The 17806-nt window shown below is 42.3% G+C and overlaps 1 protein-coding gene across 1 annotated transcript; it reads right to left on the bottom strand.

Moving 5' to 3' along the window:
• Nucleotides 1–4040: 4040 nt before the first annotated feature.
• C30H6orf62 (chromosome 30 C6orf62 homolog) lies at nt 4041–11652 on the bottom strand. Its single transcript, XM_048289614.1, has 5 exons — nt 9456–11652; nt 7397–7573; nt 6697–6819; nt 5834–5968; nt 4041–5334 (listed from the first exon to the last, which is right to left on the bottom strand). The coding sequence occupies exons 1-5, from the start codon at nt 9582–9584 to the stop codon at nt 5209–5211; spliced, it is 690 nt and encodes a 229-aa protein (XP_048145571.1). The 5' UTR covers nt 9585–11652; the 3' UTR covers nt 4041–5208.
• Between the last annotated feature and the right edge of the window lie 6154 nt (nt 11653–17806).

The following is a 17806-nucleotide window of genomic DNA, read 5'->3' as shown; positions in this document are numbered from 1 at the left end:
GGGGTCCAGATGCTAATCAGGGCAAATACAGATCACAGATTAAGATGCAGTGAGAAGTGGTTTAGTCATTACAGATTCCAGCTCTTGGGAAGACTCATCTTGACACTGATAAAAAAGGGAGAAGGTAAGGAAGGGCGTCCCTGCTGAAACACGTTGAAATATCAGAACTCCTTGTTAGTCTTTCAGGTCGAGCCACCCATCACAGGGGTCTCATGGCTGAGCTGCTGGTTTACAATTCTCAAATTCACAGACATCTCCACCTTAGGGGGATGGGGGGGAGGGCATGGATGTGAGGTGAATTAGGCTGTTAAGTAACTGTTCTGAACAGCAGCTCAAATCTGTTCAGCTTCGTTGACTGGCTCTGGGCCACTGCCAGGGCATAAGGAAGAATTTCCAACTGCATTATATCATTCACAATTTCAGAAATTTCCATCTGCAAAAAAACCATTTAGCCAGAACCCCCCAAACCTCTCCCTTACATCATTGTCCATGGGAATGAAAAAAACCCACTTAGATGCCTATTTTGCTACTTGAGATCAGGAACAAGACGATGACAGTTATCGCCTTTGTGATTCTGTAATGCATTCACTGAATGACTGCTACCACCAGAGCACGATCCCAAGCTGCTGTGGTTGTGAGACACAGCAGCACATACAGTTCTCGCTTAAAAGAGAGTAAATTACTTGCCAGCTTTTATCAAACAAAGCGCATTTACTCTCCTTCAGGAAAAAAACCAGAACGAAATTAACTCCACCAAAACAATAAGACCCTTATTTTTGTTAACTAAGACAGTACCTGGAGCTTGTACCACTGTAGTAAAATTCTGGATCTTTGATTTCTTTTGCTTAAAAGCAGTAGCTGCTTGAATAGATTTCAGAGTCCAGAGGAGCACTTTGTTTAGTGGGTGCTCTAGCATACAGTAATTGTGCTTAAATTAAGGGACCTTCCCATATGTAAATCCTTCCCAAGCAGAAGTAGGCCACAGATATCTTCAGCCCTAAAAAGCATTTCAGTCACCCAAGCAGAAGAGAAATTACTTCAGTACTGTAGCTTCAGTTAACCTGTAGAGCTGATGCAGCCCTCCACAGCATCTGCACTATCCAGTGAGCTGCACGAGCTCCTTCCCAGCTGGGGTGCACAAAGCAGGAAGCAGCACCTACTGCTGCAGACCTTATGTAAAGGGCTTTAATTGTGTTTTGTCTCATTACTTCACTCCAGAAAGCTGTTCCGGAATCTGTAGGCTTACACAGCTTGTGAATTTACCACTGCAATAAATGCAAAATGAAAAATCTGAGATGATTTTCCAGGCTAATAAAAGTAAATACCAATTAAGAAAACTCACATGGCATGTCTATTTCCTTAGTGAATGTAAATGTACTCTACTCACTCTTGACTTCAGCTATCATGCTCAATGGCAGAAACCTTAATGTAATCTTAAATGAAGCCTCCAACAGTCCATTAGACTAATCTCACTATTAAGAGGCAAAAAACCCTTCAGTGACTCTTCTCACTGTTCAACTCCCCAGATCCTCATTCAACATAAGCTGGTGTTCAGTAACTGCAAGTAACCTAAATGGCTCAGCAAACGAGTGCGAGAAAAAGCAGTGTTCTCCTGGCAGCAGAACAGGAGTGGGAAGGGAAGGATGCCTGCAGAGCTCACAAGCTGCAAGTACGTGCAAGGACCAAGAGTTTATGGCACTTGTATCACATTTTAAGTAATTTCAAAACTAATGCATTGCACCTTAATGTGTCAAGGAAAAGATGTGGTCATTCCCAAGTACCATAGTGCAGGCTGATCCTTGGGTTTGTATTTTCAAAGTACAAGACAGTAGGTCTTTCAGAAATGTCAATTTTTTTAAAGTCTAGGTAATTTTACAAGTTCTGATTTTCATCTTTCCACCTGCTGTTTTTCTCAGACTTAACATTTTGCAATGAAAAAAAATGAACTTGCAGAGAGAGATCAGTACCTTTGATCTAAAACTTCCAATGCTCAGAAATTAGTAACCAATTCAGTAACCAGTTTTTTTTCTTTTTTAAAGAGAAGCACTGACTAATCCCAGTGTGTTCCTACTACCTGATACATCACTTAACAGATAAATTTTCATGTTTATAAAATAAACACTAAAGCTGCAAAATAGCTTTTGAGAAGGGAATTTATACTTTGAGACAGTCATCACAGTGGGCATCAACTGCAAACTAAATGCAGGCCTGTTATATTTTGGCCGTACTTGTACAGCAGTTCTGTCCATCTTACCATATTTTGGTAACTCTTGCACAGCTTAAGAAGCTTGAGAAGTGAAGCTTCATAATCATGTACAGACTATAACATTTAAGAAGCTTCTCATCATTCAGGAAGCACCTGACACAAGCTTCCCTTCACCAGACAATTCACTGACATGTATTTAACATTTAATGGCCTTCTGTCTACTTAATTTATGCCTGCCCCCTTGGCACTTACCCAGGTCTCATGATAAATCCTTAGGCAACAGCCTGGTTAAAGTCCCATATTCAGGTGCAATACTGAGTGTATTTCAATTCTTGGTATTAGTATGTCCAAGGCAGCCACATAAGCAGTTGACAGTAGGTAGTAATTAAAATTCTTATAAGGGAGCCTTTCTCTATTTACAAAAAGCTCCAAAAATGAGGTGCACACCATCACAAACTGTGCTTTGGAAACATTAGTTTTGTGAGATAAAACCTACACTTTGAAAAAAGTCTACCAAAAAGCCATTAATGTGATATAAAGAGGGCCTGAAACCAAAAGCTAGGTATTATGAACTTCCATTCACTTCCAAAGGGCATTTTGCTAAAGTAACTCAGAAGAATATTCTGAGATTGAACTAGAAGTTCCATTGAGAAAGAGTGGAACAAAAATTTAATCTCTTCCCTCAAAAGCCAACATGTTTAAGGTGAGAGAAATTCTTCAAAGATGCCGAACGATACAAATGATACATATATTCCCCAAGGTTCTCATACTCCGAAACCTGTTGGTGCCCTTTATCCTTTTTTGCCCACTGCTTAGACAATGCAGATGGTTCTCAACTCACTCTGATAGCACAGCAAAACCCTAAGGTTTGCTAGCTGGGTAGTATAGACCACATTTAACAAAATTAGTTTTCCAGTTTTTTGCTTCCTCTAATCCTAACTGTGTTCTCCCAAGAAAGCATGGCATGATTCATCATGAGAAACAAATGAGCAGCCTGTCTTATGCACTCTGTACAAAACTAAAAAAGGAATTAAACTGAACAGGTTGTTTTCCTGTAATACAGAGAATTATTAAAGTTAAAATCCATATGATTACTGACATTTGAAAAGCACTGTACACAGCCGCTCAAGCCAATATCCTGAGGCTTCTTTCTAAGAAGACCAAAATTCCTAATGCAAGAACTAAGTCCTTTGCTTTGCTCATCAAGGTAACTATGGCCCTGTTCTCAGTGAGGTGAGATGATGTCCAGAATGACAAATTAAGAACAAAGGATGGCACTTAGGAATCAAATTCCAAACTCCTGAAACTTTCATGTTCCAGACCCTATGAAACTTAGTTCAAGCTTCATGTGGACACTTTGTATTATGTCTTACAGATCATTCCAAGAAGAGGCACCTAAAGTTGAGAAATTTTCAGGACTATTAACAGGCATGGTGGTTACTAAATATTTTAGAGTGTCTTAACATTCTGAAGAGCAGCATTTTCAAGGTATTTCTTTATAACTTAAGGCAACTATGAAAGTGAAGTTGGAGCTTTCAGGTGGGGTTTTTTTAGGGCTTTTCTAGGGTTTTTCATATTAACCTGTAGGAACTTATAACCAAAGAAGTAAAAATATGTATGCACCAATACAGTAAGATACTAGTAATGCCATTATTTCTGACAGGTACTTTTCAAAATGTATGGCCCACATCTGCAAGAACACCTCTGCCACTGGTCTTTGCTGATCTTAACGTTTTACAGTCTGTACATTTTCAGTGTTTGTAGTGGGTGACACTGTTAAGATGCAAATTACTATGAAAACTCAGGTAATAGGATTTACATAAATAAAACCAGCCATCTTTCACCTAATTTATTTATTTTCCATTTTTTTCCAATTCCAAACAAAAGCTAAATACAAGTTTTAAACAGGTAAGCACTAGTTTTATCCAAAGGGAGTAGGCTTATGCAGTTTTACTCCAGTAAAGTACTCAACCCTTAAGCAGAGCCTTCTTTGTCATCAAAACTATACAGTAGTCTTCCTTTTATCATTGCACAACCTTAAAATGTTCTGTCAGAACCAACTTTTGACACTCCAAACACTATTTTACATTGGTTTATAATGTCTATTCCAAAAGAAAAAAAAAAAAAAAAACCTCGTCAGGTTTTCCATAAGAAATGTTTTAGAAACCAGTATTTCCTGCACAGTTCACCTGCAAGTTTACAAGTCTCAACTCTCAAGAAAAAATAATCCTCTACCAACATTGTTTCTGCAGCTATTATTTTACCTTTTTTTGAGCTGCTTTAGCAACTTCAGACTCCAGGTCTATCTCATCTGTATAAATGCATTCAACTCAAAAGAATACCTTCATACCGTTATACAGCAACTTGGGGAAAGAGATCCAAAACAAAAGTGCCAGTAAACTTAGACACAGCCCAGCAAAATAAAAGAGGCAAAAAATGCCTATACATTAAATGAGATGCTTTTTTTTTAAAGAAAGATTTCTTTCCCACATTTACTTCCTATTGTAATAGCCACTTCTTCGTTCATTAGAATGAATGATAGTGCTCTTCGATACAATCATTAACAGCAAAGCTGTAAGGCTTTTATACCCGTTACATTCACTTCTCACCCTCAAAATACTGATGGTTAACATTAGAGATGTTAGGGGGCATGACCAGCACAAATGGGAACACCACCACAAATGATCACCTTGTGCTTTCAGAAACATTTGTTTCAATGTACAGTCCCTTCATTTCACATTTTAGTAAGATGCTGATGCAGTGCAGAAGTGTGCAGAGCATCCTCTCTTTCACAAGGTCCATGCAGAAAACATCTAAAAAAAAAAATTGCAAAGTTCTGAGATACAAATGATTAAAGAAATCCAGGATGATCAAGTTTCACAATGTATAGTGTTCTGAACATGAGTCCATTTTCTTCTGAATTCTGAAAGAATAAAGTGGTGAGGAGAAGTGAAAATCCACTGCTGCGTTCTGTGATCTTCCCCATTTTGCTGGCCAGTACCTTACTCTGGCATGTAAGGACGGAGGTGATCCTCTATGGTGCCAACCGTCCAGTGAGTGAGCTGCTCCTGTGGCAGGTACAGGCAGATGCTGCATAACTTGAAGATTGTAGCTTTGTTTTTTGGAGTCTAGAGGCAAAGAAAACCCAAAGAAAAGATATTAATCCTAGAATTTAACTAAGGACTAATAGGCAGATCCCACAGATACTTAAAATTCACTATTTCATACATATAAACAGCCTGACCCTTACAATTAGTCTGCAAACTCTAATGCATAAAATGTTTTCACTATTTTGTTCATTCTTCACTTGAATTATTTTCTGTATTATCACCCAAAGCAATGTTTTAATTTTTCCTAAACACTGTTAGGCCTATTTTAGAACTTACTTAATTTTTAATACAAGAACATTAATTCTATGTGAACATATATGTGGCCCGTAGTTATTTTTGCATGTATGAATCCTATTTATAGCGTAAAGTTCCCTTTGAAATTGCCAAAATGCAAACATGAATGCATGATCAGTTTTTCTACTTGAGTACCTTGCAGCAAAATTACAAGTGTTCCCGAGAACAAAAAGCTTTTTATGATTAAAACACACTTGTTAAGACGAGGACAAAAGAAGCTTACCTGCAAGTGCTGTCTGTCAATGAAGAGAAACACCGACTGGCTAGGGTTGTTGACAACAATTCCAGTCTTGTCCTTTCGGCTCAGAACATGCAGAAACTGTTTTTCATAGTCGCCATGATGAAATTCAAACTTGGCCTACATGGTGTGAAGAAGGAGAATAAAATATTTATTAAGATAAATCTCACGTGTAACCCATTAATTTCTTTCAATCTGGGGCTTTGCAACCACTTTTGTTCTTTCCTTTTCTGATCTAATCTGAAAAGCAGAAAGTGGGGACCATGGCAGTGACACACAAGAGTCTTGGCACAATTTAAAGAATCTCCTAATTTCATTCTGCCAAGACTGACATTATCCATTGCAATGACATTAACAACCCAAAGGTACAACTTCACCTGCAGCATATATAAAACCCAATCTACCTTCTTGTGGCAGAAGATCCCTGTGCAACCATTTCTAGGCAAAATTATAATGCGAAGGTTCCATCCATCTCACTCTTCCATCTAATCAAATACAGCAATTTGGACTACTGACAGAACCTTAACAACACCATCACATTTAGACAGAGATTCAATTGTAAGAGGCACATCTAATCCACTTCTACAAATACAAACACACTATATGCATTTATACATATGTGTCATTTGCAGAGGCCCTTTGGAAACTTACATTTTGGAATACAACAGTGCATAAAGACAGGAAGCAGAATTTGGCATTAAAAACATTGAGTGCTTTTTAAATAAAATCAGGACAGCATATTTTTCTAACATCCGCAGAACTCGCATACCTTATCAACTTACTGGTTAAAGAGAACACTCCCTCCAGGGATAAGTTAGTTATTGAAGTCAAAACCCAAACCCAAATACCTGAACAGGCCTAAAGGGTTCATCAGATCCCTTCCACCGAGAGAACAGGAGACAGACTATCTTCTCAATATCATTACGAGGCCATAGAATGAAGTCCATCTCCTGGGTACAGCCGATCACATCCTGTGAGCAGTAAAGTTCTGTACTTACATTCCCTCCAGTAGTCAAAGACACAGATAAGCAACTTATCTATACAGGCATGTACTTTAGAGGTGATACTTATACAACATTTGTTTGATTTTCCATTTGTGTTACTCATACCACAACTGAAGTCCTCCTTGCTTTCCACTGAATTTTAGTATCAGTACCCACTTAATATAAACTACAACTTAAGGAAAACATTAGCAAAGACTGTCTTCCAGTATTCATAAAGCAAAATCACTTAGTTGTACAGCAGGAGCTGTTGCAAGAATTATTAACACATGCCTTCTAAAGGACAAAGATGGCAAGAAGATACAATTCCCAAGGCATATATATCTCTGAATGAGACAAATGAAAGGTAAAGCTTAAGAACTACATATTTAAACAGTATCAGAACTGTTACTACATCATTGCTACCGTTCAAACTAGACCCCATAAACACCGGCCCACAGAGCCCTCGTGCAGCAAAAAAAAAGAGGCAGGAGTAGCCTTCAGATTCCCATGGAAAGGCACAAGTGCTGAAAAATTGTAATTCAGCAAGCGTAAAAAGGAGCCTTACCCTGCGCATAGACTGGTAGCGGGGTGCATGGAGCTGTACTACATCCTTCTGCAGAAGCTCTAAGGAACTTTCCAAAGAATAGCTGGAATCCCGCACACCTTTCAGGATATTTTCTTCATAGTTATTGGTCATGACTGGTATCACTTCAGACACTTCAAAAAGCGCTGACTTTTTCTTCTAAAAAAAGCACAGATTACATTAAGATTACAATCCTTTCTAGGAAACTATAGGTAACAGTTTATTTCAGGATTTGTGATTTTCTGTATAAATGTTTAAAGTACACATCACACAGGCCTGGACTTCGACACAAACCATGCTAAATTTACGTGCAAAAGTTTATAATTAAACAGAATCAGACCAACAACTTTTTATAAAAGTTGAACAGGTTTTTATAGTCTCCAAAAATGCAGCTTTAAGTATCAATCTTGCAAACACTAAAATTCTATCTAAACATTAAGAGAATTGCCCCTTCTTCAAGTAGGGTACATGATTTTGGGATGACCAAGAGCATTGCAAGCTTCTCTGCAAATATCAATAATTACACATTTTTTCCCTGCTTTTCAATTTTTTACAGTTGACCCTTTATGAAAAGTGAAATCTTTCAATGCTACATTCAGTTGACAGCAGGTGATTGAGATCCCATCTGAAGTTAGCTATAATCTCCTCAAAGGAGGACTATTTTAATTTGCTAAATAACTTTTATACCCACTACAAATATTTCAGCATCTCTCAAGCAAGGTCAAAACATTATGAGGACATAAAATCACTGACGTTCTATGTCTGTTTCTCACAGCTTTTTTACAGCTCATTAGAAGTCTTGACCTACTTAAGAGACAAAGTATATTTTACCAAACACTGCTCCACTTCCCTTCCTCCCCCATCAAAACAGAGGTAACAGGCAACTATTTGCTGACCAAGCTAGCTTGAGCTAACCTCCTACTTTAAGCAAACTGCTATGGGATGGACATCTTCAGTTCACTGTGGTATAAGCAAATATAACAGGATTTAAAACAGGCATTTGCAATGAATTTCTACAAAGCAAACAAAAAGTAGTATCAATGTCCAACTGTAAAAGACTTAAAGCTGTGTCATCTAAGAAAATCTAACTGTTGCCACTGCTTAAACATCTACTTCTGTGTTACTATGACACAGTACCCAGAAATTATACCCCAATATATCCATCTGTGCTTGCACTGGAACTGACAAACAAAAGCAAACTGAACTCAAGAATTTTAAAGAAGCTTTTCAAGGAAAAGTCTTCATTAAAAACACCTACTTATTACAGCAAACACAAAAACTATACATTTGAGGGGATTAAACGGTTTCAGTGCTCATCTACATGCATTTTGTGCATTATGTACTCTGTTGCCCTTTTCTTCTATCTTCACTTCCTCTTCGTTTGTTCAGCACATTCACTTCCCATAAATACCTACTTTTCTTAACGTTCTGTGGATAAACACTCTCCCACAATTGCGGGTCTATAGCTGGCTTTAGAAAGACCCAGCTCCCCCTCCCAGATGTGCAGCATCCCGCAGCAGAGGAAGCAGCCAAGCAAATGAAGAGTTCCTTTTTGCCCTCCCCACTTCCTTTCAAAATGATAGCAGCAGTTCCACATGTGCCTGCGCACTTGGGCCATTTCCACATCACATTTTGTGACTTCTCCCTTCAACTGCCAGGTCTTCCCTTCTGCTTTCACCAGATAAGCACACTCGGCAATCGCCTCAGATTCCCTTCACAGCTCAACTGTTCACAGTACTTGTGCAGGTCAAACCCCAATTAGGTTTAACAAGTTACAGTGTTAACTTTGAAAAATATCTACCCAATACAGAAGCTACCAAGTAACCATTTAACGAGGCACTGGAACCCTCTGCGTTACAAAACTACAAAATACAAAGAGCCAAAATGACAAACATGAAGTAAATATTAGAGCAACTAGCAGTTTAAAAAATAAAATGGAAATCTATTAAGGATAAAACATTTGATGCAATCAGGCAGCAAGACTTTGCACAGAACACTTAACGTGTAACAAACGCAGACACACACTTTAAACCCAAGTTACCTTGTCTTTGAACACAAAGGCAATGTACATCTTGAAGTCAAACTGGTCAGCTAAAGATTCTTTTTTCTTTCTAAGCTGAGCACGAAGTCTGTTCAGAGCTTGTTTCTTCCGGGAGTTTGGGTCCCCCATTTTGTAATACAGGTGGTACTAAAGCCTTTGGAAACTGTCGCTAAACTATGGGCACCTTTTCGTAAGACTTAAGTACAACAGAAACAAGTCGTTTGATTCCTGCTAATACGACTGAATAGATCAAACGCTAATGTAACCCAAAACCGCACCTCAGGCAATATTTTACGAGAATGTCGTATTGGAGGGGTCAAGAAACAAAGAAAGTAGTTGTCCAGCCATGGCTGGACAAGAGGTTTTACAATAAATCAAGAAAAAAAACCCAAAGAATTTTGAAGAGAAAAATTTGAACAGTTTAGCGGCAGGAATAAGTGGGTAAGAATGAAGGAAAAAAAAAAAAAAAAAAAGGAAAACAAACCCCAAACAAATCTTATCACAATTTATGTGTACAATAAAAAGCAACTGGCACAAGCCCAATCCATGGGGGGGTACTTTTGCTCTGCTTACAAAAAAAAAACCCGAAGCTGAAATTACAAACTGCGTTTTACCCCAGCCAGATTCATGACTCTACTGATTATTATTCTCAGCCTTCCACTATTGCTATGTTGCCCGTCTTTTTCTTTAGAATTATTACACTTGGTGGAGAGCAGAGAAAAGGGTGCAAAGGAGGAGTGCACAACCCGGGAAGTATGACATTTCTCTGCCGCCAACAATAACAAAATCAACTACAGACAACACAGCGCTGGTTTGCAGGGGAGCAAAGAGAAAAGACAGCGGAGTCATTTCTAACTTCATCCTGCTCATCATTGCCCTGAGGCTACTGCTGCCGAAGAGGAGAGGGATCATGATGGCCATTGACAAGGGGCGGACAGGGGTTCAAAGGACAGTATTATCTCACCGAGAGACTAAAACCTGAATCAGTGCCCCAAACCCGGGCTCCCTACCAGTGGGAGAGCCCTACATCGCCCGACACCTCATACACTCCCTGGGCTGCTGATCCCCCGGGGATCCTTCTCTCCCTATCTGCCGCTGCGAGCACGGTCAGCCGAGGCTGTGCATGGCCGGCGCTCTTGACTTTCCCTTCGGCTTCTCTCAGCACGCAGGGCGGCCGCGCCCGGGGCAGCGGGACACCCACAGCAGCACCGCCTCTCTCCCCTCTCACTTCATTGCCACAAGTCGGAAAACATGGACTGTGGTTTGCTCCTGCTTTTCGGTGACAGAATTTTCTGCGAGGTTTTTTTTTTTTTTAAATTGCAATCTAGGTTGCAATTTTAAACCTCTAAAACACCCTCCCCCGAAAAAAAGCAAATCCCCTATTATCAGGTTATTTTCTTCCTCTCTCCAGACATTTTTTCCCCTCCCCAGGTGTTTGATTAGTCGGGGTTAAAAAGTTTTTAGGTTAGCAAATTCGTCGGACCAGGTTAAGAAGAGGAGGGGGGAAAAGTATTTCTCCCCCTTCTCTCTCTGGAGAGAAAGGAACAAATAACAAAGGAAAACAAAAACAAAAAAAAAAAAAAAAAGGGACCCCTCCCAAAGCTTCCCCCCCAGTTAAGCAAGAGACTGAGAGGCTCCGACGAGAGCCCAGGACCGTGGCCCGCTCGCTACCCGCAGCCGGCGGGCGCAGGAGGAGCAGTGGAGGAGGCGGCGGCGGTGCTGGCAGCACGGAGAGGAGCCATGTCAAGATAAAGCCACGAAGCCGCGGAGCCCCCCCATCCCTGCCGCAGGGGACACGGTGACCGGGCCGCCCGCTCTGCCGCTGCTCGGCCCCGACCTGGTCCCCATAGTCTAGCTCAGCGCCCCGGGGCCGGGGAGTGGGGAAATGGTGGCGGACAGAGAAGGAGGAGGAAGAGGCGACGGCAGCGGAAGGAGGAGGAGGAGGACGCTGTCCCTGCGCTAGCGGCTCCTACGGAGGAGGGCGGCGGGCATAGAGAGATCCCGGAGCGGCGTCCAAGGAGGACCGGGACGAATGATGAAAGGGCTGAGGAGAGCCGCTTTTCGCCCAGATGGTCCCGGGACGTCCTCGAGGGCGACGGCAGGAGCGGGCAGTAGAGAGCGGGAGTGCCTGTGCGTCGGCACAGAGCGAGCGCCGAGACGAGCTGCGCAGCCACCACCAACCCCTCAAAATGGCAGCGCCTGAGTCACACAGGCGCCGCCCTGCCCGCATCGCCGGCGCGTACCAAGCCCTCGTGCCTCCGGGGGGTGGCGCTCTGTTGTGGTACGGGCATTAGAGCTCAGCCTCGGTAACCACCGTGGGCACGCCTTGTCCGGAACGGCAGGAAGGACAGTGCAACACCGGCTTGGAGCGTCTCCGAGCCCTCCCCGCGCCAGGAATCCACACTGACCTGCTCTTTCTTCCCCTCCACCCCCCGGTCACGCCTCGTGTAACCACCTGCCCGCCCCGCACGGTGCCCGCGGGACGAGGACCCGGATGGGGCTGCTCAACGCGGTTCGGGGGGGGGGGGGGAGTGGGGTGAGGCAAAGGGGGAAGGAGGGAACATCTTCCCCCCCACCCCCGCCCGAGGCGGTATCCGCCCGGGACAGATCTCCTCTCTCCCACCCGACGAACGCCTGATCCCCACATTCCGTCCCATTACGGGAATACTTAAACTTGTTTCAGCCTTAAGCGTGGTGATGTTATCGGTAAACAAGTCTTGTAGTGGGATATTTTGTGTAATTGGTCCGTCGGGGTTTGTATTTAGCCCGTCCCACGTATGCGCAGTAAAACTGTAAATAAGACAACAATTAAAGTCCAACATGTATTCAAAGCTGACATGGCGAGGGGCTTGTCTGCTGCACTGATCTCCCCACAGCAGCCCGGGTGACAGTCCGTGTTCCTCCGTGGCGGTCGCAGCGCTTCCCGCGGAGGCTGGCTAAGCTTTATAAATAAGTAATTGCTGTTCCAGAGACACAGACCTAATCCTTGGAGAGAAGTAAGCGGTTTTATTTCTGTACTACAAGGACAGGTTTATGCCCTCCTCCCCTCCCCCGTCTCTGGAAGGAGGGAGGAATGGCATGGAAGCAATGGGAGCGAAGCGAGGAGGCAGCCCGCTGTTGAGCGTTCTCCCAGTGGGAAGGCCCAGGGCGAGCAGGAGGAATTGCCATCTCAGCACCGGGCCCGGGCTTTGCTGGCCCGCCCCTGTGCCTGGCCTCGGGCGTGCCAGGGAAACCTCGCCGTCCAACGTGCCCCGGACCGGGGTGCTCCCGAAGCGCCCAGCAGTGCCGGTTCGCACTGGGGAGCCTCGGGGCGCTGACCTGCTGGTTTGTGCCACAGCAAGGCGCGGCCTGCCAGGGTGGGTGAACGCATCTCTCCCAGCTTTCCTTGGAAGCTGGTGCCTGTGACTCACCGGAACGGCAGCGATATTACAGAGATTACAGGCGGAAGACAAGTGCGGGCACCGTCTCTCTCGCTTGATCGTGATTAAAAGCCCATGTAGCACGGCAATGGCACTCTCCAGTAACTCCACATTTCAGTCTTTGTTCCCTCAGTCTCTTACTTGTCCCTGCTGATCCCCCCCTTGTTCTCTCCCGACCCTCAGATTAGTTATTTCCCTTTAGCACGCATTTCCTCTACATGCTTTCCCTCGGACACCGCTCTCCTGCCTGTCTTGTTGGTAGGAGCTGTGTCGCAGCTCTTGGACCTCATTATTTTCCCCCAGTGTTAGTCGGACCCTCTGCGAACACTCCTCATGCCTACCCTGACACAGGCATTGCCCAGAACATTCCTTTGTTGTTTGAACAAGAACAGAGCAGAAACAGATAATTTTACCTATTTAGAGATTGCTGTTCAGTCCTAATGGGCAATGCCGATTGAAAATAACCCTTTATTTGGTGGTAAAAAGCAAGGCAGCTAAATAGGAGGATTACTTTACCCTCCACTTCTGTGGCTATTTCAGAATGCCAGAGTTTTTTAACTATAACATCAGTCTGTCCTTCAGGGGAGCCGCGTTTAGATAGCCGCTCTTCCAGCCAGTTTTGTCCAGTTTTGTTTTCCAGGCTGCCCTGTGCGACATTTTGTGCTGGAGTCTTGTGCCCGCTGCTATTTTAAGCAATGACTCACACTTGGCCTGTGACCCTCTTTGTGCCGGCACAGCGGACGCAGCGAAGGCTCGGCATGGCAGCACCGCTTGGCGCGGGGATTGCCCCGGCACAGAGGGGCCGCGGAGGGACCTGGCGCCTTGCCCACCTGCCGAGGAGAAAGGAGGGCGTTTTCTTCCAGCCCAGTGACTCCAGCTGCCCTTTGGAGGGTAGGGATGCAGTCACAAGGGATCGGGCAGCTGCCCAGCCCCAGGTTGAGGAATGCATCCAAAAATTTTGTCAAACGTAGTGCTGGCGTAAGAGCAGTTTTTCTTCTGGAGGGCTTTGTAGTAGAGCTATGAGGAGAAGAATATATATACTTAGATGAAATATACATATACATATGTATGTGTGCGTATGTGTGTGTAAAGGAAAAGGAAGATCAAGTACAAAGTATTACATGTTAAGCAGTCCCCACCTGTCTTCTGCAAACTCAGGCTGTTCAAATCCTTTCAGAAAGGGATGGGGAGCTGGAATCATTCCAGGTTCCTTCTGTAAAGACTGCTGCTCCTCCTTATAGAGACAACTTCCTTTCTTTACCAAGCTCAAAGAAGAATTTTTTTCCTTTTGGCTCATTGTCTAGTAAATGACAACATTTACACAATGAGTACATTAACCAACCCAAGTATGTTTATTATACATTTACGTGCAGAAATATTTGCACTATTAAATTAATGAGTAATGGCTGAGTCTTGTCCTACTTTTATATAGCTGTGCTTCTTTTCCTCCATCATGCACAATGATGAAGCTCAGAGGGTAGAAAAATACCATCATCTTAGTTAAAACATATGTTAAAAAGTAATTTCTCTTACTGAATGGAGAGTTAAGACTTAGCGAAATAAATATTTATATGCTATTGATCCATAATTCTCTTGACTAGATAATTGCATATTATTGTTATGCTTCATAGTGGTTATGCAATGTTGCATCATTTATAAGAGAAACTTGTGGCCCTGGAAGCTGGGTGTGTATTTTGCAATTATAACACTCAATCCAGTGACAGACTGCCTGTCTTCAAATATAATTTAAAATAATATAAGGCTTATCACTGAGAAGAGAGGAATGTGCATGTTATACAAAACAAAGCTGACAAGTAGGTTGTGGCATTATATGCAGCAAAAGTTCTCTTTTTTTAGGCTTAAATCCCATTAACACAGCAAAAATAGTGTTTCTTGTGCACGTTTAATCCAGGCTGAGCAAAACAGTCAGCAGTGTGGGTCAGCTTCTGCTTGGTTAGCACAGCACAGACTAATCAGCTGGTGTCCTTGAGGTTTTCCCCCAGAGTGAGGAAGATGGTGTTCGACACCATGTAACTGCAGTCCTGTACCCTTGGAGGAGTCAGGTGCACACAGACCCCTCTAGGGACTGGGGTCTCAGCATCAGGGCTGCCTTCCTGCAGAAATACAAAATCCAGCAGCATGGGCAATGGCCCGTGTGAAGGTAGGAAAGACCTGGTCACAAAAATATATTCCTTGGGAGAGAAAGTGAGTCATGGTGTTTTGAGAAGCACTGAAAGTTTAGAATATCTGGTTGCTGGCTTTTCTTCTCTGAAAAACTGGTGTTTTCCAGTCACTGTGATATCATATCCTCATTGTTTTCAGTGAAATCAAGCACTCGTTTGCATAATAACTTGTGCTTTTTCTGTAAATTAAAAATTATTGATAACTTTATAGATACACCTTGTTGTTTCGGGTTTCTTTTTCCTAAAATTTCTGTAATTTCAGGGTCTAATTCTTGTTTTCAGAATTACACATTTACTCATAAGCATTGTACTCTAATGCCTCTGCCCTTAATTTCCAGCTTAATAATTAGTTACTTTAAAATTAATAATTTCATGTTAATAATTAGTTTTAATAGATTGTTGCAAATTGTTATGTATGTTATAGACATATTTAGGAAGAGATGAGATGGATTCTGTTACCTTTCTTCTGTACGTTCCACACATATTGTACTGTATGTTAGAAGTAGAATCAGCCCTGAAGCTACTTGCTTTAAAAACAGAACTATGATTAATTCAGTGACAAATATTTATGCATCAGACAAAAATAAATTAGTATTCTTTGTAAATTCAAACAAGACAAATTAGGTGGTAATTGAAACTCTTTCATATACTTCAGAACATACTGATTCACTGTTTTCTGCCTTTAGAGAAAACATTAGTTTCTAAGGCATAACAGGAGTGCTTGTGTGTAAAAAAATGTCAGTGTTTAATGTGTACAACATTCCTTATATCGTGTTCTGGACCCAGTTAGAATCACAAAACCTTAGAATGACTTGGGTTGTCTACCACTGCCCACCTCTTGTCGTGATGGACAGCAGTGGACAGAAGAAAATTACCCCTGCCCAAACCAGCACACCGCTGCACAGCTGTTGCTACAGTATTAAGCTTCATTTGGCACTTCCTTATGTCCCACCTTCTAGTTTCAGGGGGCTGTGGTCATAAAATGGGACATAGGTTCTTGGGCATGTGATGTGTTGGTCCTAAATAATGTAGGGTTTGTGTTTGATCAGCAGATGCTTGCAAGAATAAGGGTAAAATTCAAATAAACTTGTTTTATTTGTCCAGTCTGTAAATAATATTCTAAATACTTGCAGTCAACAGTAGCTTTAGCTTATTGTTAATTTGTAGCCTTTATAGAGCATGTTTAATTTTTAAATCTTAAAGCATTTGTATAAATGATGTTTTTTTTAAAGTGTCTTAAGGAATGTTTTAGTGACTCACACAGTACTTAACTAGGGGAAAAAAAATAACCAGGTGAGATGTAGATTTTTCTTTAACTTTTCACCTCTGAGGCACTCAGGATTCACAGGACAATCTTTTGTTCTAATACATGAAAATTTTGTGCACTCTGGAGAGATTTAATTATTAAGTGGCCATCATCGAAACCCAGCTGGCTTTATGAATTATACCTGGATTGTGCCGTTTATATAATCCACGAGTTTCATTAGCATGCAGCCTTCCATGCTGATTAATCCGGAGAGAAGAAGACAAACCACGAATTTCTTGTCGGCACCACACGAAGCAAGACGGACAAACAAGAGGCAGAGGGAAGGGAAGCGTGATACCACGCTGCCACCTACTGTCACCCGGCGGACTGCGGGGAGCCCTTTCATCCCTGAAATAAATACTGGACAGAGGAGCCAAGAGAACATCAGCGAGGGACCCTGAGAGCCACAGGTCCTGTTCAGTAGTTCAGGGATTCCAAAGGCGGCCTCGGGGCTTCTTTCCCCGGACCCTTTGCAGAGATGCGGCCAGGGCAGAACTGAGATGAGACATTCCCGAGTGTCAGAGGCTCAACACCGCACTGCCTCCCCCGGCCCTCTCCCCTGCATTGGTGTTCCTCTGCATCCCAAACACTTCCTGTCGTTGCTTACAGTAAATATTAACAACTAGGAGCTCATTTATGATATTTATGTGATAATACAGTACACAAAATTTTTAAAAATATTACAATGTGGTTTACCTGTACTTAATGTGGCAGGTAGGAATGAAGAGTCCTTAAGTACCCCAGAGGTAGATCATTATCTGCAGAGTACAAAAAGGGCCTTGACAGAAGGCACAGTGTGACTGTCAAGTACAAATACCTCTTTGCCAGCACTTGATTCAGACAGCCAAGGCCAGACTCTCCCTGTGCAATGCTTAGGAAGTTTCCACACACTGGCATGTAAGCAGTACAGGACCCCCAAGCTGCTGGAGGGCCACCTATTCCCATGTTCCCAGGCACATGAAGTCCTCCAAGGAGATTTTATTTTTCAGTTGTCATTTGCTGTAAAAACGGATAACATTTATCAACAGCAGTGGAGTACAAAAGCTCTAAAAAGTACACATTCTCTGCTGGCATGAATAATCTAACAAATTGGCTGAGCTCAATGGGAAATCTAGGCGTGTTTGCTTAGGCTGACTTGAAGTGCAAATAGTCATAAGTATTCATGACAGAGGGTTTTATTTTTTATGAAATAAACAAGCTGAAATGCATTATATTGAACTCAATCTGAAGAAAAATGTATTCCGCTAGCATTTTGTTGAAAGATTTTTGCATGTAAAAATGCCCTAATCCCTATTTAAATTAAAACTGTGGTCACAAAAAGGGGAATTTTTACAGTAAATTAACCTGAACTCTTTTTCTTTTTTTTTTCTTTTTTTTTTTTTTTTTGGCGAGATTTTTATATTACACTGATTTCCAACAATTAAGGCTATGAATAAGCTTCTA

Source organism: Corvus hawaiiensis, chromosome 30 (assembly GCF_020740725.1).
Source record: "Corvus hawaiiensis isolate bCorHaw1 chromosome 30, bCorHaw1.pri.cur, whole genome shotgun sequence".
NCBI lineage: Eukaryota > Metazoa > Chordata > Aves > Passeriformes > Corvidae > Corvus > Corvus hawaiiensis.
Note: the sequence above shows the minus strand (reverse complement) of the source record. Positions and strands in the feature narration are given on the sequence as shown.